Source organism: Drosophila takahashii, chromosome 2R (assembly GCF_030179915.1).
Source record: "Drosophila takahashii strain IR98-3 E-12201 chromosome 2R, DtakHiC1v2, whole genome shotgun sequence".
Classification (NCBI taxonomy): domain Eukaryota; kingdom Metazoa; phylum Arthropoda; class Insecta; order Diptera; family Drosophilidae; genus Drosophila; species Drosophila takahashii.
Window position 1 is genome coordinate 19,608,442 of NC_091679.1, and position 26,453 is coordinate 19,634,894.

General features: G+C 39.3%; 4 protein-coding genes across 6 annotated transcripts in view; 2 read left to right on the forward strand and 2 right to left on the reverse strand.

Annotated features, from left to right (window-relative positions):
• Positions 1–4,467: 4,467 nt before the first annotated feature.
• On the reverse strand, positions 4,468–6,089 carry l(2)09851 (WD repeat-containing protein 1 l(2)09851). Its single transcript, XM_017159787.3, has one exon. The coding sequence runs from the start codon at positions 5,990–5,992 to the stop codon at positions 4,643–4,645; it is 1,350 nt and encodes a 449-aa protein (XP_017015276.1). The 5' UTR covers positions 5,993–6,089; the 3' UTR covers positions 4,468–4,642.
• A 5,161-nt stretch (positions 6,090–11,250) lies between these two features.
• On the forward strand, positions 11,251–11,637 carry LOC108069635 (uncharacterized). Its single transcript, XM_017159785.3, has 2 exons — positions 11,251–11,391; positions 11,462–11,637. The coding sequence occupies exons 1-2, from the start codon at positions 11,330–11,332 to the stop codon at positions 11,556–11,558; spliced, it is 159 nt and encodes a 52-aa protein (XP_017015274.1). The 5' UTR covers positions 11,251–11,329; the 3' UTR covers positions 11,559–11,637.
• On the reverse strand, positions 11,592–14,027 carry LOC108069634 (mitochondrial intermediate peptidase). The gene is made up of 3 exons (XM_017159784.3): positions 13,730–14,027; positions 13,145–13,674; positions 11,592–13,084 (listed from the first exon to the last, which is right to left on the reverse strand). Exons 1-3 carry the CDS (start codon positions 13,859–13,861, stop codon positions 11,650–11,652), a joined length of 2,097 nt encoding a protein of 698 aa, XP_017015273.1. The 5' UTR covers positions 13,862–14,027; the 3' UTR covers positions 11,592–11,649.
• Positions 14,028–16,459: 2,432 nt separating this feature from the next.
• Gp210 (nucleoporin 210) overlaps positions 16,460–26,453 on the forward strand; it is a 268,597-nt gene continuing 258,603 nt past the window's right edge. For all 3 annotated transcript variants that reach the window (XR_011418170.1, XM_044392729.2, XM_044392730.2), the window contains exons 1-2: positions 16,460–16,641; positions 16,701–17,760. Coding sequence is in view for 2 of the 3 variants with exons in the window: in XM_044392729.2 (XP_044248664.1) it covers positions 16,499–16,641; positions 16,701–17,760 (1,203 nt within the window). In the remaining variant the exon portion in view is untranslated. The remainder of the gene's footprint in view (positions 16,642–16,700; positions 17,761–26,453) is intronic.

Here is a 26,453-nt window from a genome sequence, read left to right on the forward strand (position 1 = left end):
ATAAGTTTATGTAGCCATACAGACATTGCCTTTAAATTATCAATAAGTCTTAAAAGAATTAAAAAAATGTAAGATGTAAAATTACTTGTGGATAAAGCAAAAAAAAGGTAAATGACAAACTTTCACCATTGATTGCATGATACCATAACATGTAGAATTACTTGTGTATAATGATAAAAAATGGTAAATGTCACAATTTCACCATTGATACCCTAGGGCCTAGGTCCCACGGACCACAACGTGGAGGCTGTTGCTTTGCAAATTATTTGGATTTTGCATCAACATTTTTTTGCCTTTAGGCCTAGTACTCACTTTAATCAAAAAGCCCACGAAATTAAAATCTCCATACAAAATTTTGAACACGAAACGGATTTCTAGTGATAGGCGACAGGATTAACCGTCTTCGAAAACAAAAATCTAGAATTTTTTGTTCCTTTGCTAATTTGTTTGACTTTACCCACCCATCCTTTTTTTAGGTTGATAAAACTGGCCCAGAATATAAAAAAACAAGAGAGAACGCTATAGTCGGGTTGGTTTCCCGACTATCTAATACCCGTCACTCAGCTAAAGGGAGTGCGAGGGAGATAGATATATAAATTTTGATTGCGTATAACTTTTTAATGAATGGTCCGATTTGAAAAATGTCTTCTACATTTCGATAGGTATAAATATACACAACAAAATTGCATTTATACTTCTCGGAAATCTTTAAAGATGTGGGCGCAGGACCCATTTTAAAATCGTTAGTGGGCGATTGTGGGCGTTAGAGGGGGCGTGGCGCTCGGCTAAGATAAACTTGCGCTGTGTAGGAAGCCAAAGAATATGTGTGGGAAATCTCAACCTTCTAGCTTTTGTAGTTTCTGAGATCTCAGCGTTCATACAGACGGACAGACGGACGGATGGACAGACGGAGAGACGGACAGACGGACATGGCTAGATCGACTCGGCTAGTGACCCTGATCAAGAATATATATACTTTATGGGGTCGGAAACGCTTCCTTCTAGCTGTTACATACTTTTGCACGAATCTAATATACCCTTTTACTCTACGAGTAACGGGTATAAAAATGTTCAAGGAATGACAAAATATTTAAACGATACTATAGACAATAATGGATAGAATGTCAAATATCAAGTTAAGTTTATTAAATAAACTTTATTTCCTAAATGTATATTAATTTTATTTTACCTTATGGAAACTTTGAGACCGATAAAACATAATTTCGAAATTTGTAGCTGTTGGGGCTGGTGGGGATAAATGCCTCCTCACATTATTTTAGTTATGATCCTATTGAAAATACGCGTTGAATGAGGGGTCATATCGTAAAATTCGATGTTCAGTTCAAAAGTTATACCCATAAGATGTTCTTCTTCTTCCCAAAATGAAAATTTTATTCTGTTTGTCAGTTTGTCTGTCTGTCGCAAAACCTTATTTTAAAGTCTTCAAAATTTTATAAGGTATTTAACAAATTGATATAAGAATCTTTAGTTTACCACTTTTGGAAAAACTAGCTAGTTTAGGAAAACAGCTATAAATAGCGAGTTTTTGAAAAGCCGTAACTTCTTTCTACAAAAGCTACTTGCACTATACCTCATTTTAAAGGTATTTTGAAATACTATAAACGTTAGTTACCTAAATACAATTTTTTAAAAGTTATAGAAAAACAAAAATTTTTTGTATTAAATTTAAACTTTTTTGTATTAAATTTAAACTACATTTTTTTAAGCTTTTTTTATTTTTCAATAAAGGCTCTTACGATTTTGTTTAAAACTGTAATCTGTAGTCCTTCAGATTCTTCAAATTGGGGTGTTTGACTCGTTATTGTAAAGTCAGGTTCAAAAGTAATTGAAAAACAACAAGAAAGGAAGCTACCTTCGGCCAGCCGAAGCTTATATACCCTTGTAGATAAAGTAATGCTTACTCGGTGCAGTTCCAGGAATTCCAATTTTGTTTTTAAGTAGTCAAGGATCAAAACGCCTACTTCCTACAAAGTTACAATGAATTTTCATATATTTGTTTGAATTTTCCTATGGGAGCCTTAAGATATAGTGGTCCGATCCGGCTCGCTCCGACATATGTACTACCTGCAATAAAAAGAAGAATTTCGGGAAAGTTTCATCGCGATAGCTTTAAAACTGAGAGACTAGTTCGCATAGAAACGGACAGACGGACAGACGGACATGGCTAGATAGACTCGGCTATTGGTGCTGATCAAGAATATATATACTTTATGCGGTCGGAAACGTCTCCTTCACTGCGTTGCAAACATCTGACTGAAATTATAATACCCTCTACAAGGGTATAAAAATAGCCACTTTTGCCAGCTCAGAACAAATATCGCTACTTGAGCATTAATTTTCGTTTGTGCGTATCGGAACTCTATTTTTAGGTCCTGGAAACATTTAAATGATGTTAAACAGCTCTTTGTAAGAAACTTTAGTTTTACGACTTTTGGAAAACCCCGCTGGTTTAGCGGGAAAACAGCTAAATAGCTCAATTTCGCTATTGAAATGTGCCACATGTCGTCAAAAAAGTATTTTTAAATCCTATGCACAAAATAGCAAAAACGGTTTTAACGATGATTTCCTTTTAAATTTCGGATCTCTTTCTTTGTTCCTATAACAGCAGAAGGGTAAAGTATAAATAACGTTCAAACCAAAACTTTTGATATCAAATAAAAACACCTCTTAACGTGGTTAAAACTAGTGACGATCTCACCTTCAACATACAAAAGAAATGATATCAACATTTGTTACGCTGCAATACAAAATGTCTGTAAAGGGAAAAAGTCTGGAATAGTTGGCTGGGGCGGGCCGAATATAATGACGAGTGTAATCACTATGGACGGCAGTCCATGTAGTGACGAAGAGCACCAGGAGAGTGTGCGAAGGCGACTACTATATATACACGAAGAAATGAAAATCTACTGTGATGGTCCGATCATAATGAATGATACACCTATCGAAAGGTATTGCGAAAACTAACAGGATTGCATACCAAGACTTTAAGAAAATCAATTGGCTTGGGAGAGAGAGCGGTGAAAGTGAAAAAGTGAAAATTTCGAAATTTGGAGCTGTTGGGGCCGGTGGGGATAAATGCCCCCTCGCAATGTTTTAGTAGTTTTTCTATTGAAAATTCCCGTCGAATGATGGGTCATATGATAAAATCCGATGCTCCGTTCAAAAGTTATAGCCAAAATAAGATTTTCTTCTTCTTCCCAAAATGAAATAATTTGTCCCTTTGTTTGTGGGTATGCATCAAATCGTGGTTTTAGGATCCTGAACTAAATTTTACTGTGCTTAGCAGCAGGAGATGAACAACGTTTGTTCTACAACTTTTGGAAAAACCCGCTAGTTTGGCGGGAAATCATTGAAAAAAGCTAGATTTTGACGGCTTATAGTTTCTAAACGACCAAAGCTACAGACTCGTGCTATACCTCGTTAAAAAGGTAATTTAAAATGTTAATCGCGTTGCCTTGGGTAAAATTGGCTTAATGCAATAGTTTAAAATTTATGGCTAAAAGTTGTTTTTTTAAATCACTTTTTAGCTATTTTCTCAAAAACGGCTCTAACGATTTTCCTTACAACTTTAAACTGTATAGCCCTTGAGATTCCTTAAATTTTGGTATATAACACATTACTGTAAAAAGTCACGTTTAAAAGTTATTTTTATACGAAAATAGCCACTTTTGCCAGCTCGAACAACAAACGCTCCCTGAGTATTGAATTTTGTGTGAGGGTATACGAACTGTATTTTGGGGTCATGGAATCAGTAAATTTGCACTTAAGAGTTCCATATAGGAATCTTTTTTTCTACGACTTTTGGAAAAAGCCGCTACTTTAGCGGAAAAAAAGCTAAAAATAGCTAAATTTCGTTAGTTTTTAAGTTCTACACTACTAAAGGTACAGAAATGTGCTATACCTCGTTTTAAAGGTATTTTGAAATACTTAAACGCCTTTTTAACTTAATTTGTTTAAATACAATGGCTTACAAATTATGATTGACCAATTTAAATTTAAATGTATATACTAGCTCCCATGAGAGCAAATGTAAACAAACAAAAACTTCTGATATCAAATAAAAACACCTCTTAACGAGGTAAAAAACTAGTGACGATCGCACCTTCAACATACAAAAGTTCTGATATCAACATTTGTGACGAAAAATTATTACACTCGTCATTAAATAGACTTTCTAATATTTTCTCATTCGGCACGCTGCAATAGAAAATGCCTGTGAAGGGAAAAAGGCTGGAATAGTTTGCTAGGGCGGGCCGAATGAGAAAATATTAGAAAGTCTATTTAATGACGAGTGTAATAATTTTTCGTCACAAATGTTGATATCAGAACTTTTGTATGTTGAAGGTGCGATCGTCACTAGTTTTTTACCTCGTTAAGAGGTGTTTTTATTTGATAATTCTTCGTCTCAAATGTTGACATCAGAACTTTCGTAAGTTAAAGGTGCGATTGTCAGTTGTTTTTACCTCGTTAAGAGGTCTTTTTATTTGATTAAGCAAATAATAAAACTAAGATTTTTATTTTCCCAAGAGATATTATTCTTAGGCAATAGCCAATTGTGGATACAAAAATTTGTATTGTGTAGTAATAAACTTGTAGTTTTATGGGTGACCTAAGTTGGGTGTTAGACACTGATGGTGCGGAAAATGTTAAATCCACTGTGGGCTGTAGAGAGCAATACTCCCGGCAGTTGAGCGTGCCAGTGGAGTTCCTTAATTTCCTTCTGGCCCTGGTGAATAAAAAGCAGCTGGGGTGGCAACTTGCTAAGTTCATCTTCGTTCTGTGCCGGGGCCTGCGCCTGATCGGTGTCTTTCTCCACAGCCAAGTCCCATAAAGCAATTTGGTCGTCGTCGCCGCCAGAGGCCAGGACGGTAGCCTCACTGGGACTCCAATCCACTGTGGTGATGTGGTCCGTGTGGTGTTTAAATGTGGCAATGGGCTTCCCGCCCTGAAACTGGCGTAGATCCCAAATGTGCAGGCAGCCGTCATCACCGCCACTGGCGATGAATGGCTCAGTGCGATTCCACGAAATTACGTTTACGTCGCTCTCATGAGCGTCCTGACAAGTTATCATGCAAGCCTTCTGCGGCGCCGCTCGGCAGTCCCAAATGCGGATCGTCTTGTCCACGGAGCAGGACGCTAGCACGCTGCGCTCGTTTGGGCTCCACTGCAGATCCTCAACCGACTGCGTGTGGCCTGCCAGCGGGCGTTGGTCCACCTTCCACGTGCCGTCCTGCAGGGGACTCCACACGTGAATGTCCCGCCGGCAGTCTCCTGTGGCCAGCACACCCTCCGCACTGGGACTCCAGTCTAATGCGAAACCCTCCTGCTGGTGGCCACCGAAGGTAAATACAGGACGGGCCTCGTTTTGTTCGTATTGCTTGAGAAGCTGAGCATCCTCCACGGCCTGCAGCGGCTGGGTCAAATTCCATATGTTGACGCGGCCAAGCTCGCTCCAGGACGCGGCGTACACCGTGTTGCCCAAGCGGCGAGCACGAACGCGATTTACACATCCTTGATGCTTGATCAGGGCGCAGGTCATCTGTGGCTTCTTAAGCTCCTCGCGGTTGGCAACATCATCCTGGTCGTCCTCCAACTCCTCGTCGTCGTCGTCGTCATCGTCCTGCGTCTTGTGCAGGTTGCTCATCTTCATCACAATAAGGTTGTTGACGTGGGTTCGGGAAGCTTGCGTGCCGGCGACAATATAAGCAGTTATAGGAAACGACTGCCGCTCTGTGCCCAACTCGTCGGGAATTACGTCAAAGCTTAGGCATGGAGCTCCCGTGGAAGCTTGGTGCAGCATCACGTATGCACTCTCGTCGCAGACAAGTTCCTCGTTCTCGGCCAGTTTGTTTCCCGGCAAATATACCTCTTTTGGCTTGAGTTCATCGTTATCGTCCTCCGCGTCCGAATCCATGTCGCTTTCCGCATCCTCGGGCTCCACCAAATCCATTTCGATGTCATCTGCATTCATAGTGTTTAACGTTATATTCTTCTACTCTTCTACTCTACTTGTTTGGGACAGCACGTGCAGTTTACAAATTTAGAGAGACCGTACATCTGATTTAAATAAAAGACAAATAATTGGTCTTGTTCATCAGAACCTCTGAACGCGAATAAAATAGCCTCTACACACAGCTGCTTAAAATTTATAGGGGGATTCCCTAAACTGTTGAATTGCTGAATTGTTGAATTTTGGTCAGCTGTTAATCAGCTGTTCCATACAAAGTCAACTTTCAGAAATTTCAGCAATTCATCAGCCTCGGGGCTGCTGAAAATTTTGTTGAATTGCTGAAAAGCCAGAGTTGTCACCTTTTTTTGAAAGTCGTGGCAACTCTGTAACATTTTAGTATCACCAGTACGCATTATTTATTTTAAAATCAACTTAGAAAGCATATTTGTGGTTCTTTTTACCTTGCTAACACTTTTAGACAGTAACTAGCAATAATAAATCATGCTTACATGCTTTAAGTTCCGTGAAACTTTTCAACAAATAACAGCTGTTTGAAAATTCAACAGGAACCATTTTGGGTCGTTCCCTTAATTGCTGAAATTTTTTGTTGAATTTTCAACAATTCAGCAATTCAACAGTTTAGGGAATCCCCCTTATGTATCACACAAGCGCCCGATTATGCAAAAGCAGCAGTATTCGGCAGAAGAACAAGTTTAGAAGCTTTTCAAAACTGTTTTAAAATTAAGTTTTCCTGCTTATAGTCTAAGAAATAATATTATTTATTATTATAATTATCTAAAACCCCCACCCTGCTTTTCGAGTACAGCTTTGAATAAGCAATATTCATAATATGAATTTCATATAACGAAATTGTAACCCAATATTAGTTTTATAGTCTATTAACACTGGGGTGGAGTTATGGGGTACTGTTAGGGTCTTTGGTGATTCGGAGTATTTTTTTGATATTTTTCGGTATATTTTGTATTTATTTCCTATAGGTGAAGGTCCATCCCTAGTCAAATAAACAACACAAACAACAAACACTAGATGTCATTACTCGATATTTGAAGATAACCCACTTTTTGGAGTAATCGGGTTATTGGCTCACTCGATAGGTTACCACACATAGTGTGACTAGACTATTAATTAATATTAGGTTTTACGTACGTACGTTCTGAAACATTTAGTTTTAGTTTTTTACAACAGGTTTGCGAATGCTTTTGCGTTTAGCCTAGTACTCAGTACAACGAAAACTGCTAGCTAACCATAGGTAGCTAACGCCTTTAGCTGGGACTTTTTCCCACCGCGGTACGTAGTTATAGCCTAGTACTCAGTTGGGCTAAGAGTTACACAGCCAAAGATCAAATTTTTTATTTTTTGGGCTAAAGGCGTTCATCGGAATTCATCCGCTAAATCTGGTATTTTGTTGGTATTTCCTTACAATTTCCTTAGCTCAACTGAGTACCGCGGTGAAAAAAGCCCCCGTCTAAAGGCTTTAGCTACCTATTTGCCTCTCTCTTACTCCTATGCTTAGCTAGCAGTTTTCGTCGTAAGCCTAGTACTCAGTACGACGAAAACTGCTAGCTAAGCATAGGAGTAAGCGAGAGGCAAATAGGTAGCTAAAGCCTTTAGCTGGGACTTTTTTCCACCTCGGTACTCAGTTGAGCTAAGGAAATAGTAAGAAAATACCACTAAAATACTAGATTTAGCGGATGAATTCTGATGAACGCCTTTAGCCGCGGCCCAAAGAATAAAAAATTTGATCTTTGGCTGTGTTTGTGCAGAAGCGGTGTACCAATAACATATTATAAATAGAATGAAAACCCCAAAAACCAATGGAAAACTGCCTGTAGGAGTTGTAGCAATACATATCCTCATTCCAACAGCAAATTTAAAGCTTGCGACCTAGGTCGGCTAATCATTTTGTAATATTTTAAAATTTCCGCCAGTTAATTTGCTTGCTGAGAGTAAGACCATTCTACATGCATTGCGGATGAACTCCGAAAACTTCGGTCACCCTAAAATATTAATATTTTTCGACTAGTAAAACTCTTAGCCGAACTGAGTACTAGGCTGTACTGAGTACTAGGTTTAAATGCGTTAGCTACAGTTACGATCATGAAAATATTAGTGCACTTACGTTACTTTTTAAAAGTTTCACTGTGGCTATATTTCTATACCAATTGAAACCGATTCGGATTCTTTTGTTAGTTAAGACTACTTAGAGTACAATTCAGCCAAAACCCGATCCAAAATTTGGTTTTTACCAAAGCATGCAAATAACTGTTAACCGTTTTTTTTTTTACGCTCTACTCCCGAGAACAACCGAAAAATAGCATGCCCCTCGTTCTCTCTCTGCGCAGCACACTTCGTTTCCTTTCGTTTTGGTTTTCGGTTGAGCCTTTTACGTTGAGCTGTTCGTGAGACGCTCTGTTACATACCTCGTTCAATGAGAGATACGAATGTCACTCGCACAGGGAGACTTATTAAAAGACCGATTGACTGAAAAAGTCATCGCAAAAAGTCTTTTCACTAATACAACTATACAATGTATTCCCTTTGAAAGTACGTGCGAGTGAAAGGGAAAGCAATATCGCCCAAGCACGTTAACGTTAACACATGCGCAAAAGACTTTTTGAAACGTCGTTCAGGAGCAATCGGTCTGTAAGCGAGCCGAGCAAAAGAAAGCCGAAAAAACTGCTCGTCGGCTGAGTGCGAGCAAAATTTCTGTTCGAACAATTCAATCGGTTGCTCTCTGATTGTTTGCTCAAAGTCTCAGAGAAAAACAGTTATTTGGGGACCGCACGAATCGGTCAACTGTTATTTGCGAGCTATGGTTTATACCCATTTTATACCAATTTTTTAAAATTATGGCACAATTCGGGCGCTCACGAAAATAGTAGTGCCAGCGTTAATGACTAAAAAATATATTAAAACGCAAAGTTTTAAATCGGTTAATTTTTTTAAAATTAACTTTGTTATACCCTTGTAGAGAGTATTATAATTTCAGTCAGATGTTTGCAATGCAGTGAAGGAGACGTTTCCGACCACATAAAGTATATATATTCTTGATCAGCACCAATAGCCGAGTCTATCTAGCCATGTCCGTCTGTCCGTTTGTCCGTTTCTATGCGAACTAGTCTCTCAGTTTTAAAGCTATCGCGATGAAACTTTCCCGAAAGTCTTCTTTCTATTGCAGGTAGTACATATGTCGGAGCGAGCCGGATCGGACCACTATATCTTAAGGCTCCCATAGGAATATTCAAAGAAATATAAGAAATTGAAATTGAAATAAATAGAAACGCTGAATCTGAAATCTCTGGAACTGCACCGAGTGAGCATTACTTTATCTGCAAGGGTATATAAGCTTCGGCTGGCCGAAGGTAGCTTCCTTTCTTGTTTATTATTATTACAACATGTTTTTAGCTGGACGATCATACACTGTCGTTATCCTTTCGGAAACACATAAAACCGGTAATAAAAAAAAATAATAAAATGTGGTGGCTTAAATGCAAAAACATCTACATTTTAAAATCATTTTGTACGTCTTCGGTTAATTTAACACTATTAAGAGTAAAAACTTATATTAAAAACTAAAATTTAGCGATTTAGGTGGTCCCATCGCTTTTTATGTTGTAAAATTAAAAAATCGATCTAAATATGTGTATTATTGGATTAAATATTTTATTAACAACTGATTTAATAATGTTGTGCAGTAAAAAGTAAAGTTATACCGCCAAGAACAGTACAGCAAGACCAAGTTGCAATAAACTATAATATGCAAGTCTAGAGCTCGGCAAGATACTGAAGTAAGTCATGACCAGAGTGGCCAAAGTGCCACAACCAAGTTTATTTAAAGAATTTTGCTCTAAATACAAAGTAAAATTAACTTATAGGTACTTTTTGAAAATTTGTAGGCAGTAAATACCACCTATTGGTGGTATACGTATACGTGATTTTCGTATGAAACAATGTAATATAGTCCTAAGCTTGAACATTTTTTTAATTTAAATTTTTTTTTTGTAAGCTATCTTTTCTTTACATTAGTTTTTTACAAATTTTGGCTGGAAATGCTAATTTATAAAAATGTATAAAGAAGTTACAATGAATGTTAAAAAGAACTCATGAAAATTCAAAATTCAATAAATACCGCGTCGGGAACCTGTTTCTAATTAAACAACTATAGCTTCCTGTTTAAAAACTTAAAAAAAAATGTATAAAAATGAAAGCATCGAGAAACTTGCTGAAAATCGTATGATATTTGAGCAATAAAGTGTCGAAAATGCTCGAAGACCTTATTGCCAATATAATAAGCCAATAAAGAGTTTGAGTGTATAAAAATAAATTTTAATCGCTTTAGTTTAAGCAAAGCCAATATTTGGAATAGGAATTGAAAACAAAAACTTAAACTTTAAATATTTTTTTTAAATTTATTTTCACTCACTACTATTTTTATGAGCGGCATAAATGGTATAAAATGGGTAAAAACTAAAATTTGGATCGGTTTTTAGCTGAATTCTACTCTATGTAGTTTTAGCTAACAAAAGAATCCGAATCGGTTTCAATTGGTTTAGAAATATAGCCACAGAGAAACATTTATGAAGTAACGTAAGTGCACTACTATTTTCATGATCGCAGCTGTACCTATTTGCCTCTCGCTCACTCCTATGCTTAGCTAGCAGTTTTCGTCGTACTGAGTACTAGGCTTTAACTTTGAAAACTGTAAAGTTAATAGTTTTTTTTTTATCACCCACACAGCCATTACTAAACGACTTTGAGTTTTATTTTTGATCGAAATAATAAAACTCAGAGAATAAGTTTTATTTTTGATTTTTGAATAACTGTTATTTACCAAGCGGAAAATAAAACTCAGAGAATAAGTTTTATTTGTCAAGTTTTAGGGCTAGTACTCAACCCAACAAAAAGTCGTCCAAAACAAAAACTTCATATGAAACAAAATTTTTTGACGTTGTTTTTCATATGAAGTTTTTTGTTTTGGATTTTTTGTTGGGTTGAGTACTAAGCCTTATATAAAACTCATGACATAATGATTAAAAAGCGATTTTTAAAATAAAACTTATAACAGTTACGATCCCTGATCTTAACACATTTTTAAAATGTTTTGGGCTGTACAAAGTACATAAATGTTACTGTTTTTATCATGTACTTTTACAACATCGTGGAATTACCACATAAGTATGGCTGGCGTTGCCAGCCAGTCGGATGGAAAAATACCGAAACGATATCCAATCGACAGAGTCGAAACTTCCACACAAAATTGTCAACATTCCCTCGTGAAAAAAGTCGACTAACAAAAATTGAGCTGGAAATAATCATATCCCAGTATATCCAATCAAAATGGTGAAGTCGTCCAACCCCTTAAATATCTTTCGTAGCATCTACAACAACGAGTTCCAATGGTGAGTCTGCATTTTAATCTGACCCAATTAATCCGACTTTACATAACCGGTATCGAATTCTCGCCCACAGGATGCTGGTTAAGAGCTATGGGCTGTTTTTCCTGGGAGTGCGTCTGGCCAAGGAGTTTGTGGGTGTGGAGTTGATGCCGGCGCTGGGACCAGCCTAGTCATGAAATCAAATTTACCTTCTTTAGACATAATTAAAGTTAACTAAGTATAATACAAGATGTATATACAACTGAAAAAGTGTGATGAATATTAGCTTCTGCTGACCATCAGGTCCTTAATTTTTAACTCGTCAGAGTCAATCTCGGTGATCAGGCTGTCGGCCAACACGCTGGGCGTCATTTCGCGCTGCAAGAAGTTCGCTACCAGCTTCCGGCTGGGGATCGCTCCTCCGTGAGCCAAAATTTCGGAGCGGTACTTCTCACCTGCCTGGCGGTTAAAGGGGTTCGCTTCAAAGTACGTTTGCCAAATCCAGGAGGCGATTGTCTTCGAAACGAGATAGGCGTAGTACTTAGCTCCATAGCCAACTAGATGGGAGAAGCGCAGCTGCCATGCAGTGTTCTCTACGTAGGGAAGTCCGTAGTAACGGCTCTGCACTAATCGCAGTGTATCGGTGCTGCTGCAGCCCTGCCCCGCCTCTGATCCGTGGTACTCCTGGTCCAGAGCCGAGTAGAACACCTGGAGCTGTGTCTCACTGGCGGCGAAAAGGTGTTTGGAGGCACACAACCGCCTGAGCATGTCCTCGGAAATTGGCTTTTGAGTCTGGAAATGGCGTGCAAAGGTTCGCAGTACGCGTGGATCACTGGCGAAGTACTCCATTAGCACACTGGGGACCTCGGCAAAGTCCGTGGAGCAGCGCGTTCCCGTCACATGTTGGTGTTCGGTGCGAGCTAGCATTGAGTGCATAGCGTGGCCCATTTCGTGGAACAGGTTATCTACTCGCGCTGGCGACAGCAGAGTCGGTCCACTCCATCGCGGTTGCGGTAGACCCAGCATTACCACCACTACGGGCAGCTGGTATGAGCCGTCCGGCAGACGCTTACCGCCCTGGATGGTGAAGTGACAGTCTTGGTTTGGTTTTCCCACTCTCTCAAAGAAGTCGCAGTATATGTAGCCCAATAGTCCTTCCGTCTCGTGCGTCACGGCCAGCTTGTAGATGTCGTTGTGCCAGGACTCGCCGGGCTCCATTTCCGTATTCTCTAGCCGAACGCAATAGAGCGCCTGCAGCAGGTTGTCCAGTCCTTCCATGCAGCCACCAAGGGAGAAGTACGGAAGAAACTCGTTGGTCTGCGCTTTAAGCGATTGCCGCCTCAGCTGACTGGTGAAATAGGGTGTGTCCCAAACTTCCGCCATGGCGTCCGGCTGCCCGCCCTCCAGGCGTTTCATTTGAGTCATCCGGGCAAAGTCGGCATCAGCGCGCGGTCGCAGCTTCTCGGACAGGTGGTCTATAAACTCTCGGACTATCTCGGGTCTCTCCATGGTGCTGCCATTCAGGGCCCGATGAGCATAGGTTTCGAACCCACAGCTGCGGGCCAGCTCATGCCGGCAAAGCAGAAGGTCTCGCAGCAAATCCTCCTGACTTTCGGACGGCTGCAGGTACAGCCGGTAGGCAGCCTCTCGCATCTGAACGCTCTCCGCGTTTGTGCACAGTCCAGTGACAATTACACTGTCTCCGGAAGTGGGAAAGCTGGGAAAAAATATACTCAGAATTACTTAAATGGTAATACGTATTTAAATATGTACTAACTAGTTACGAATGGCCTCAGGGACGTGGCTGCGGGGAAGAACACTAGGTTGCAATGCGCCATTCATAAACTTCTGGCCCAGCTGAAGAATGTAGTCGTTCAGCCGCACAACCCGCAGACGTTCCTCTTCGGCCAAGTGAATGCCACACTGTTCAAAGTCGAACAAGAACAGACGAGCCACATGCCTGTCCACTTCGCTAGTTGGAAACTGGTCTCCATGCTCCACCACTTTGCTTAGGGCTTGATAGATAGGCTTGTTTGTATTGAGGCTCTCCACCACGCCGCAAATGCTGATGCAGGCCTGCTCTGCCGCCTGGGTGTACTTGCTCTGAGGATGCGCGATCCGTACGAACTCGGCCAGGTCTGCCACCTTGCACAACGAGTCGGAGAGCTCATCAAAAATATCGACCATCTTTCGTCGCCGCTGCGTAGAGATGGCTTCCGAGATGAGCTCCTGCGCCCGGCTCTCCACATTATCCCTCAATAGGTAGAATCCCTCAAAGCTTCGCAGCTCGGACATGCGGAAGAGACCCTGCAAGAGAAGCCTGATCACAGTGGCCCTGGTTTCAACGGAATCTGGTACTTACCACATCATCGCGGGTGAAGTTGATCCGCCTGGCTGGAGGCGCATTGAACGCCGTAGCCAATGGAGTCCATGTGGAGACCCAGCGACTTCGGTGCCGGCGTCGCCAACGCATCAAGGTACGGTTCACTATCATTGTGCTGCCCAAATTCCGACTGCTCGAATGGCTTGTTTATAATGGGAAGATTACATATGCAATCTGCTGTCGGCGAATTACCGTTAGGTTGCCAGATGCTTAGAATTTTGATGGCGGGAAACTAATAATTTGTGGCAACTCCATTATATTAGTTATAACACTGGACAACACAAGGGAAATTATTATTAGGTGCAGGCCTATGGGCATTAAAATATGGCCTCTTCCATATTGTCGCTCGGGACATTTGAACACCTTTAAAGCTGAAAAAATATTGAAAAAAAATAGATTTTAATTTTAATAATGGGGTTTTCCTTTCACTCTTTCTAAGCTCAATTTTTTGTACCACTTTTAGTTTTTAAGATATCAGGGGGATTCCCTAAACTGTTGAATTGTTGAAAATTCAACAAAAAATTTCAGCAATTAAGGGAACGACCCAAAATGGTTCCTGTTGAATTTTCAAACAGCTGTTATTTGTTGAAACTTTTTCACGGAACTTAAAGCATGTAAAATTTGATTTATTATTGCTAGTTACTGTCTAAAAGAGTTACCAAGGTAAAAAGAACCACAAATATCCTTTCTAAGTTGATTTTAAAATAAATAATGCGTACTGGTGATACCAAAATGTTACAGAGTTGCCACGAATTTCAAAAAAGGTGACAACTCTGGCTTTTCAGCAATTCAACAAAATTTTCAACAGCCCCGAGGCTGTTGAATTGCTGAAATTTCTGAAAGTTGACTTTGTATGGAACAGCTGATTAATAGCTGACCAAAATTCAACAATTCAGCAATTCAGCAGTTTTGGGGAATCCCGAATTCTGATGGAATATTTGAATGCGATTTTTTAAGAATGTTGTCCAAACATGTCGCTGTGGAATGGTTTTGGTTTTACTCAAAAATGGTTTTCCATTTCTTTTAATGCAGTTTTAAACACATTCGCTCGGGACATTTCTTCTCACCGTTTTGTAAAGTGAATTTCTTTACCTGTATCCCTCAATTGTTGGTTGTTTCGCTTTTATTTTAATAGTTTAACATGTAAATGAAGCATTCAGTACAGAAAAATGTCACATATTAGCATTCCTATAAGGATAATATTAACAAAAGAAAACATGTCCAAAAAATAAAAAAACAATAGCCAAAAACTAACTTTTGTGTATATTTTTGGGGTTTGTCATAAAAATAATCAAACTATACTGCAAATTTTTAGTTTAGCTCAGGATCCAACTAATTAGAAACTAATATGGCAGCCAAATCATGTGGAAATATATTTTTTTTTTCAAATTTCAAGTTTTTTGGCTTGTCGGACTTTTTGGTGGAAGTGCCCATATGGTAGTATAGACGTATAATAGGGTCTTCCCACAGAGCTCCATCCACCATTCACCATCCGTTGAACGGATGGTCTGCAAGGTTTTGCCGTTCCGAAAATTTCTTAGTTAGTCCGCCATCCAATTTTGACAGACTTTGACGGGCTCTTTTATCCGATAGTTAGGCGATGTTTTTTCGGTGCAACTCTAAATTTTTCCTTTTGACTGTAAAAATGACTGCTCATTTTTTTTGGCTATTGTTGAATTATTTGAAGTTTGTTATTAGCCAAAAGGCGTGCGCAAATTGGTTGCCATGAGTGGGCAAAATGTAAGCTGTTCTGTGTACGAAAACATCAATGTTTGCAGCGAACTCTCAGAAAATGTTCTGCACTTCGTAAATAATAATAAATTACCAAAACAGCACAAATTTGTTTTTTTGTTAAATTTGAATTTTAAAATGGCCTAGACAGAGGCGTAGTGTAACGGGGTGGTGAGGGGTACGGAAGGTTAGGCTCTCCCCCAGTCAGCAATTTGTATGCATTCCTGTTATAGGTTGTTATAAGCTCAGATATGTTTCTGAACTATTATCTTAATCTATTTATTATATTATTCTACAAAAGGATTAGGAGATTAGGAGCTGTTATTGGATGGTGGATGGAGCTCTGTGGGAACACGAGTTTCACATTTGTCAAAAATCCCAACCGTTTCACACGCATGGACTGTATTGGAAGAGGCTATTGGTCGATGTGAGTACTAGAGGTGGTTTTCGTCTAAGCAACCAAATTCCGCTTCACCAACTTTTTCTCAATAAGAAATGTATGTGCTAGAAAAAGACGGGGAATTTCGCTCCGCAACTCCGCTGCAGCGGAAAATAATCAGTGTTTCAAGATTTTATTTGCAATTGCCCAAGAACATAATTAAGTTTTTGTTGGTGCAAGGCCTTGCTCGGAACTCGGACAATTATTTCATCGTGAAAAGAGATATTGCCAAGCCTTTTTTTAGGGAATGACCTATTTGGCCAGACCTAGCATCTATAGCGTAGTTCAAAACGTAATTAGTTTGGAGTTGGGATCCATTTAATTTTCGGTAAAAACTAAATTTGCACGTCATTTCCCTTTGGTTTCGAGAATGTTTGCCGATCAGCGGCGCTTTAGCGATTCTCTAGGTGAGCACGTTTCCGCTTAAAGTTGGAACAGCTGTGTGCAGATGCTATAAAGGCAGAAACACTCCTGTCTGAACAGGCTATAAGCGCAAATGAATAATTTTATATTTTTTCCATCTCTATCGGCATGTTGTTAAAAACTTGCATCGCTATCGTCAGCGTGCCGCTTCCGAAATGAAGTCCGTTGTATGTTTGGTGTTATTAATTTTGGCTGCTGAATCAGCTAGGTTGAACCACCCTCGGGTGCTACTGCCAATATTTGAGTCGAGGAGCGTTAACTTTACTTTGGAAGTTGACGAGGCTAACTGCTACAAGTGGTAAGTTTGCGTCCTACTGTTCTGTCGTCGATTTAACCCTACTTTGGTGCATCTTGTAGGTCGTCCTCGCGCCAGGACTTGATTTCCGTCATGCCCATCTACAAGGGCTTCAATGAATGTGCATACCAGGCGGTGGTGACGGTTCGGACTCATGAGCGGCGCCGGAACACGGCGATCGTCTTGGCCGAGGATGTGCACACGGGCGAGACGCTGCGGTCCGATGTAATTGTGGATGCCATCGCCTCCCTTAACGTGCGCACAGCCACGCGCCAGCTTTACCTGGAGGAGGCGCCCGCCATGTTTGAGCTTCACGCCTTTGATGAGCAGGGCAATGAGTTCTTCACTTTGGAGGGGATTGAGTTTGACTGGGACATTTTGGAGGCCGGCAGCAACAAGCTTGCCGCAATGCACTACCTCACGTTCACGGATAGCCCCTACCATACTGTTCCGCCCGCCCTGGAGAAGTTCGAGGCAGTGGGCACCAAGGGGTATATGATTCTTCTTGAGGGAATTAACACTGGCACTGCCAAGGTCACCATTCGCATGCCTCAGGCCGAGTACCGGCACGTGCCGCCTATCGAAGTTTTCATAAGCGTCCTGGCAAACATTATTATAGAGCCTTCTGAGGTCACCATTCTGATCGGTGACTCCATCTCTTTTCGTATCCTGCAGCTGAAGATGGACCGACAGCACGTCATCGATAATAATCAGTATTACTTGGAGGTAGAGGACTCGAGCGTTGCTTTCATGCAGGGAAACAGTGCCACGGGAGCTGCTCTCGGCCGCACACAGGTGTTCTTGCGTGACAGGAACATGGCGGAATCAGATAAGGCCTCAAAAGGACCCAGTGCCATACTGACCGTGGCGAATCCCCATAGATTGGGAATAAGCCTGCTGCCCCATCTAAACTGGGTCACGGTGCAAGGCGAACGGAACGAAGTGGCCTTGGACCTTTTTGCTGCTGACGGACAGAAGATTACGCTGGGCAGACGGTATTCCATCAGCTCAGAGGTAGATGAGTCGTTGTTCGCCATCGTTCAGAGGACACGAAACGGGAGTCGTCTTTTGGGTGAGGCGAAAAAGGAGGGCATCACTCAGGTGTATGGATCATATAAAGACGTAAGTTTTTTTAAAGGATACAAATGTTTTTCGAAGATTACTAAAACCAAACATTCGTCGGTTAGCTAGGATGTCTTGCGTTTGATTGACATGCGTGTATGTCAAACAACAAACTAATTATGCCGGTTTTAATATTATTTTGACATTTATTTTCCGATCCGATTGGCTTAAAATTGAATTCGTAATTTTGAAATATTAAAAAGTTCTGTAAGTAGAACAAAAAATAATAAAAAACAAGAAAGGAAGTTAGCTTCGGCAGGCCGAAGTTTGTTTACCCCTGCAGTTCAAATGCATACCTACCTTCCTTAAAAGCTTAAAACGATTTATCTCCATGTGTCCCGTTTAGGTATATCAGATGTATCAAATAAAAACACCTCTTAACGAGGTAAAAAACTAGTGACGATCGCAACTTTAATATATAAAAGTCCTGTTATCAACATTTGTGACGAAAAATTGTTGCACTCGTTATTAAATACACTTTCTAAAATTTGTTCATTATATTATAAACCCTCATTCGATGGGTATTTTCAATAGGAAAACAACTAAAACATTTATCCCCACCGGCCCCAACAGCTCCAAAAATAGAAATTTTCACTTTTTACTTTCTCCGCTCTCTCTCCCAAGCCAATTGATTTTCTTAAAGTTTGGTATGCAATCCTGTTAGTTTTTGCGATACCTTTCGATTGGTGTATGATCATTATGATCGGACCATCACAGCAGATTTTCATTTCTTCGTGTATATGGGCGGTTCTTTTACAAACCGAACACCTTCTATTGGCTCCATATAGTAGTCGCCTTCGCACACTCTCCTTGTGCACTTCGTCACTAAATGGACTGCCGTTCATAGTGATATTGGCAACTTTTTTAGGTTTGGGTTTTAAAATGTCAGAAATCAAAATGCCTACTTCATGACGAAAAACGTATAATGTTCGAATATTCCTATGAGAGCCATAAGATATAGTGGTCCGATCCGGCTCGTTCCGACATATGTAGTAAAAATAACACTTTTGGAAAAGTTTCATCGCGAGAGCTTTAGAACTGAGACACTAGTTCGCATAGAAACGGACAGAGACAGACGGAAATGGCTAGATGGACTCGGCTATTGGTGCTGATCAAGAATATACAGTCATGTGAAAAATAATAGACCTGCAACAAAAATGTTTCAACTTACGTAAATCCATAAAAAAAAAAATCAAAAAATTTCTTACTAGATATCTTCAATAAATGCTTAAACATGAAAAAAAAATTGACTTCCGAAAAAAATTTAACATGGTTTTGGAGATTTTGATTATTTTGCGTGACTGCATCAGTTTAACATGTGAAAAATAATAGGGACACTTGCCAACAAAATATTGTAGTTTTTACAATTTAGTTTTTCTCACTAATTTGGTGATACAAAAATAATCTTTTAAAAATTAAAAATCTAAAAACTTGCATTCAACAACTTTTTTTATTGAAAACGAAAAGAAAACTGGCTTGCATCGTGTAATTTAAAATTTACTCAACAAAATTTTAAAAAAATTGCCTTTTCTTTCGTAAAGGGATTCGAAAATTCAGGAATTGTATCCAAAAGTAATAAACCGTTGTAAAAAGTTCACCGCACGAGGTTAAAACTGTAGACAAGACGCGTTTGTATTTCCTAATCGTCAAAAGTCGATTATTCTTTAATAAAAACTTATTTTAAATGCCTTTAAAACTTGGAGCATAAAATTTAAGGCCAAGCCAACCAAATATAGACGATACAAAACCAGTCAAATATTATTCGGCCCTGTTCTAGTTTTCACTTCCGAAAGATTCACACGGAATCGAATTTCTCAGACCTATTCCAGTACTCACTTCCGAAAGAATTGCAAGGATTTAAATATCCATCGTTGTTACTCTGTTCACTTCCGAAAAATTCACATGGAAACTTTCCGCCAAGCATTTGACAGGAGGACTTAAATCCGCTAGCATGAAATTAAATTCACTTTTGAGTGAAAACTGGAACAGGCCGGATAGTCTGTGCTCAGAATTATATGTCACGGCCTGTGATGAAATGGCTCAATGCCCAACGGTCCGATGGCACACAAATATATATGTTTGGCCTTTTTTGCTATAGTTCTAATTAAAAAAGACCGATAGTCACCGCCTTAATGTTAAAACTCACAGTTATTCATTCCATTTTCAACGAAGAATGATAGGCTATGGTATGGGGCCTAATCTCGTGCAACTTTGTGTGGTCCCGTCTATCGTATTGAAGACACGAATGACAACAGAGTCTTAATGAAAACGATCATTGAAGTGTTTTTGGTCCAGATAAAAGGCAATATGCCCCTTAAATAGGTGTTTCAGTGTGTAAACAATACGAAGCACACATTGAATGATGCAAAAATGTAGTTTTCAAATACAAATGTCGACTGATAAAGTTGATATGCTCAGTCCCCGGACCTAATTCTGATCAAATATATATTGTACACTCTAAAAAAAAGCCTTAAAGAAAAAAAACTTTAACAATGATGTCATGTTATCCTAAGTTAAGCAAACAAGGATATTTTATTACAAAATATCATCGCTAGTCGAAAATAACGTTTTGCGAGAAAACTTTCAACCAATTAAAATAATAAAAAAGTATAAAAAGAAGCTAAAAAACAAGAAAGGAAGCTACCTTCGGCCAGCCGAAGCTTATATACCCTTGTAGATAAAAGAATACTCACTCGGTGCAGTTCCAGGGATTCCAGATTCAGCGTTTCGATTTATTTCAATTTTGTTTTTAAGTAGTCAAGAATCAAAACGCCTACTTCCTACAAAGTTACAATGAATTTTCTTATATTTGTTTGGGAGCCTTAAGATATAGTGGTCCGATCCGGCTGGCTCCGACATATGTACTACCTGCAATAGAAAGAAGACCTTCGGGAAAGTTTCATCGCGATAGCTTTAAAACTGAGAGACTAGTTCGCATAGAAACGGACAGACGGACAGACGGACATGGCTAGATAGACTCGGCTATTGGTGCTGATCAAGAATATATATACTTTACGTGGTCGGAAACGTCTCCTTCACTGCGTTGCAAACATCTGACTGAAATTATAATACCCTCTACAAGGGTATAACAAGAGAGAACGCTATAGTCGGGTTAGTGTCCCGACTATTTAATACCCGTCACTCAGCTAAAGGAAGTGCGAGCGCTGTACTCGGGTTCGTGTCCCGACTATAATCGTAGCTCAGCTAAAGGAAGTGCGAGGGAGATAGATATATGTAGATATTTTGACTGCGTATAACTTTTTAATGAATGGTCCGATTTGAAAAATGTCTTCTACATTTTGATAGGTATAAATATACACAACAAAATTGCATTTATACTTCTCGGAAATCTTTAAAGATATGGGCGCAAGACACATTTTAAAATCGTTAGTGGGCGATTGTGGGCGTTAGAGGGGGCGTGGCGCTCGGCTGAAATAAGCTTGCGCTGCGTAGGAGGCCCAAGAATATGTGTGGAAAATCTCAACCTTCTAGCTTTTGTAGTTTCCGAGATCTCAGCGTTCATACAGACATACAGACGGACAGACAGACAGACAGACAGACGGACAGACGGACAGACGGACATGGCTAGATCGACTCGGCTAGTGACCCTGATCAAGAATATATATACTTTATGGGGTCGGAAACGCTTCCTTCTAGCTGTTACATACTTTTGCACGAATCTAGTATACCCTTTTACTCTACGAGTAACGGGTATAACAAGAGAGAACGCTATAGTCGGGTTGGTGTCCCGACTATCTAATACCCGTCACTCAGCTAAAGGGAGTGCGAACGCTGTACTCGGGTTGGTGTCCCGACTAATAATCGTAACTCAGCTAAAGGGAGTGCGAGGGAGATAGATATAGAAATTTTGATTGCGTATAACTTTTGAATGAATGGTCCGATTTGAAAAATGTCTTCTACATTTCGATAGGTATAAATATACACAACAAAATTGCATTTTTACTTTTCGGAAATCTTTAAAGATGTGGGCGCAGGACCCATTTTAAAATCGTTAGTGGGCGATTGTGGGCCTTAAAGGGGGCGTGGCGCTCGGCTAAAATAAACTTGCGCTGTCGTCCTAAAACATGTGTACGCAGATCAAGTTTGAAAACCGACCCGATCGGACGTCTATATCCTATAGCTCCCATAGGAACAATCGGATATAGCTTTCACAAAATGAAGATAGTCCGAATACCGATAGTCACCGCCTTAATGTTAAAACTCACAGTTAAAACCAATTTCAACGAAGAATGATAGGCTATGGTATGGGGCCTAATCTCGTGCAACTTTGTGTGGTCCCGTCTATCGTATTGAAGACACGAATGACAACAGAGTCTTAATGAAAACGATCATTGAAGTGTTTTTGGTCCAGATAAAAGGCAATATGCCCCTTAAATAGGTGTTTCAGTGTGTAAACAATACGAAGCACACATTGAATGATGCAAAAATGTAGTTTTCAAATACAAATGTCGACTGATAAAGTTGATATGCTCAGTCCCCGGACCTAATTCTGATCAAATATATATTGTACACTCTAAAAAAAAGCCTTAAAGAAAAAAAACTTTAACAATGATGTCATGTTATCCTAAGTTAAGCAAACAAGGATATTTTATTACAAAATATCATCGCTAGTCGAAAATAACGTTTTGCGAGAAAACTTTCAACCAATTAAAATAATAAACAAGAGAGAACGCTATAGTCGGGTGCCCCGACTATCAGATACCCGTTACTCAGCTAAAGGGAGTGCGAAGGAGATGGAGAAAAACTTTGATCCGCGGTAACTTTTTAACGAATGGTCCGATTTAAAAAATTTCTTCTACATTTCGATAGGTATTGATAAACACAATAACACTGCATTTTTACTTTTCCAAAATATTGAAATTTTTAAAATCGTATATAAGCGATTGTGGGCGTTAGAGGGGGCGTGGCACCCTTTTGAAACAAACTTGCGCTGCGTAGGAACTCCTAGAATCTGCATGCAAAATGTCAATCTTCTAGCTTTTATACTTTCCGAGATCTCAGCGTTCATACAGACAGACAGACAGACAGACAGACAGACAGACAGACAGACAGACAGACGGACAGACGGACATGGCTAGATCGACTCGGCTAGTGACCCTAATCAAGAATATATATACTTTATGGGGTCGGAAACGCTTCCTTCTACCTGTTACATACTTTTGCACGAATCTAATATACCCTTTTACTCTACGAGTAACGGGTATAAAAAGTATAAAAAGAAGCTAAAAAACAAGAGAGAACGCTATAGTCGGGTTAGTGTCCCGACTATTTAATACCCGTCACTCAGCTAAAGGAAGTGCGAGCGCTGTACTCGGGTTCGTGTCCCGACTATAATCGTAGCTCAGCTAAAGGAAGTGCGAGGGAGATAGATATATGTAGATATTTTGACTGCGTATAACTTTTTAATGAATGGTCCGATTTGAAAAATGTCTTCTACATTTCGATAGGTATAAATATACACAACAAAATTGCATTTTTACTTTTCGGAAATCTTTAAAGATGTGGGCGCAGGACCCATTTTAAAATCGTTAGTGGGCGATTGTGGGCCTTAAAGGGGGCGTGGCGCTCAGCTAAAATAAACTTGCGCTGCGTAGGAAAGCAAAGAATATGTGTGGGAAATCTCAACCTTCTAGCTTTTGTAGTTGCTGAGATCTCAGCGTTCATACAGACAGACAGACGGACAGACAGACGGACATGGCTAGATCGACTCGGCTGGTGATCCTGATCAAGAATATATATAGTTTTCTAGGGTCGGAAACGCTTCCTTCTACCTGTTACATACTTTTGCACGAATTTAATATACCCTTTTACTCTACGAGAAACGGGTATAAATATTGACTCGAAAAGCAATCCTATTTTTATATTTTTGCAATATTGGCTCAAAAGATATGTGGATTCCATTTTTATTTTCTATTTTTTACCCTTGAAAAGGGTATTTTTGGTCAGAAGTTTGTAACGCAGTATATAGTATAGTATAGTATATATATTCTTGATCAGGATCAATAGGGGAATCGATATAGCCATGTCCGTCTGTCCGTCTGTTCGTCTGTATGTCTGTTTCAATACCGTTTGCTAGCTCAGTTTAAAAAGCGACTTTAAACTTTCACAGTCGTCCTAAAACATGTGTACGCAGATCAAGTTTGAAAACCGACCCGATCGGACGTCTATATCCTATAGCTCCCATAGGAACAATCGGATATAGCTTTCACAAAATGAAGATAGTCCGAATACCGATAGTCACCGCCTTAATGTTAAAACTCACAGTTAAAACCAATTTCAACGAAGAATGATAGGCTATGGTATGGGGCCTAATCTCGTGCAACTTTGTGTGGTCCCGTCTATCGTATTGAAGACACGAATGACAACAGAGTCTTAATGAAAACGATCATTGAAGTGTTTTTGGTCCAGATAAAAGGCAATATGCCCCTTAAATAGGTGTTTCAGTGTGTAAACAATACGAAGCACACATTGAATGATGCAAAAATGTAGTTTTCAAATACAAATGTCGACTGGTAAAGTTGATATGCTCAGTCCCCGGACCTAATTCTGATCAAATATATATTGTACACTCTAAAAAAAGCCTTAAAGAAAAAAAATTTAACAATGATGTCATGTTATCCTAAGTTAAGCAAACAAGGATATTTTATTACAAAATATCATCGCTAGTCGAAAATAACGTTTTGCGAGAAAACTTTCAACCAATTAAAATAATAAAAAAGTATAAAAAGAAGCTAAAAAACAAGAGAGAACGCTATAGTCGGGTTAGTGTCCCGACTATTTAATACCCGTCACTCAGCTAAAGGAAGTGCGAGCGCTGTACTCGGGTTCGTGTCCCGACTATAATCGTAGCTCAGCTAAAGGAAGTGCGAGGGAGATAGATATATGTAGATATTTTGACTGCGTATAACTTTTTAATGAATGGTCCGATTTGAAAAATGTCTTCTACATTTTGATAGGTATAAATATACACAACAAAATTGCATTTATACTTCTCGGAAAGCTTTAAAGATATGGGCGCAAGACACATTTTAAAATCGTTAGTGGGCGATTGTGGGCGTTAGAGGGGGCGTGGCGCTCGGCTGAAATAAGCTTGCGCTGCGTAGGAGGCCCAAGAATATGTGTGGAAAATCTCAACCTTCTAGCTTTTGTAGTTTCCGAGATCTCAGCGTTCATACAGACAGACAGACGGACAGACGTACAGACGGACAGACGGACATGGCTAGATCGACTCGGCTAGTGACCCTGATCAAGAATATATATACTTTATAGGGTCGGAAACGCTTCCTTCTACCTGTTACATACTTTTGCACGAATCTAATATACCCTTTTACTCTACGAGTAACGGGTATAATTAAGTGGTTATTACTTTTTCCTTAAATATTAACAATGTCATAGAATTTCTGATTGTGTCCCTATTATTTTTCACACCCAAAATGGGATATAGCACTGATATTTTATTTTATTTTAAGCATTGTTCTTACAATTTTTCCTTTTTATTTAAAAAGAATGTTGATACCAGCAGAATTACTAAAAATAGTAACTTTATAGAGATCTTTCTCAAAAGTTACAAGGTGGCCCTATTATTTTTCTCATGACTGTATGTACTTTGTACAGCCCCAAATATTTAAAAAACGTGTTAAAAATGTCTGATTTAATGGCAATACACATTATTAATTTTACAGTTTTTAACGTTAATGATTTGACCAGTTAAAGTTATTTGAATTATAAAGTTTTAATCAGGACTTCAAACAAGTGTTATAAATTTAAAAAAAATTGAAGGCCAACACGACCTACTTAGTTTGGCTCGGCAAAAGTAAAAATGTGGTAAACATTTTTTCCATTCTATATCGACTTTTCAAAAACGGCGAATTCTTAAGAATAAGATGTTTTTTTGCGAATCATACATATTTTACCTTAACAAAATATACTTATAAGTAATTGGATAATTCGCTGCTCTCAATTTTTTTTATTACTTTATGCGTAAAACAGACAGATGAACAGGTGCATTTGTCATTGTCATTGGACATGGTCGTGTCATAACTCATATAAAAACAAGAGAGAACGCTATAGTCGGGTTGGTGTCCCGACTATCTAATACCCGTCACTCAGCTAAAGGGAGTGCGAACGCTGTACTCGGGTTGGTGTCCCGACTAATAACACTATGCAGCATCAAAAATTAACCTCGATGAATGCTATATTTTTGGATTCGTTAAGAATTCCCAAGTTAAACTGCGTTTTCCAAAGAGTTCCCCGACGCAAGGATTCTTAGCAAAAGGACCTCAAAGTTCGAAAAATGCTGAAATTGACCAACTTTGCGGAGCTCTCAGAGGCAAATGGATGCATGGCTTGGTTCGAAGTTAAAGTTTTTTAAAAGATACACCCTTTATCTTTCAAACCGCATACATAAAATAATTTTACGATTTTTTTTAAGGCAGAAATAAATTCCAAAAAACATAGTCAAAAAACTGAAAAACATACAGCTGCGGTCAAAATAGTAGCAGTGTTGCCGCCTTGTGTTTTTAAAAGTTTGATGTTGTAATTTTTTCTTATCCAATAAGTCTAATAGTAAAATTATAATCAATACAATATTACCAGGAAAATATCAATTACAACAACACACTTTTAAATACACAGGGCGGCAACACTACTACCATTTTGACCGCAGCTGTATA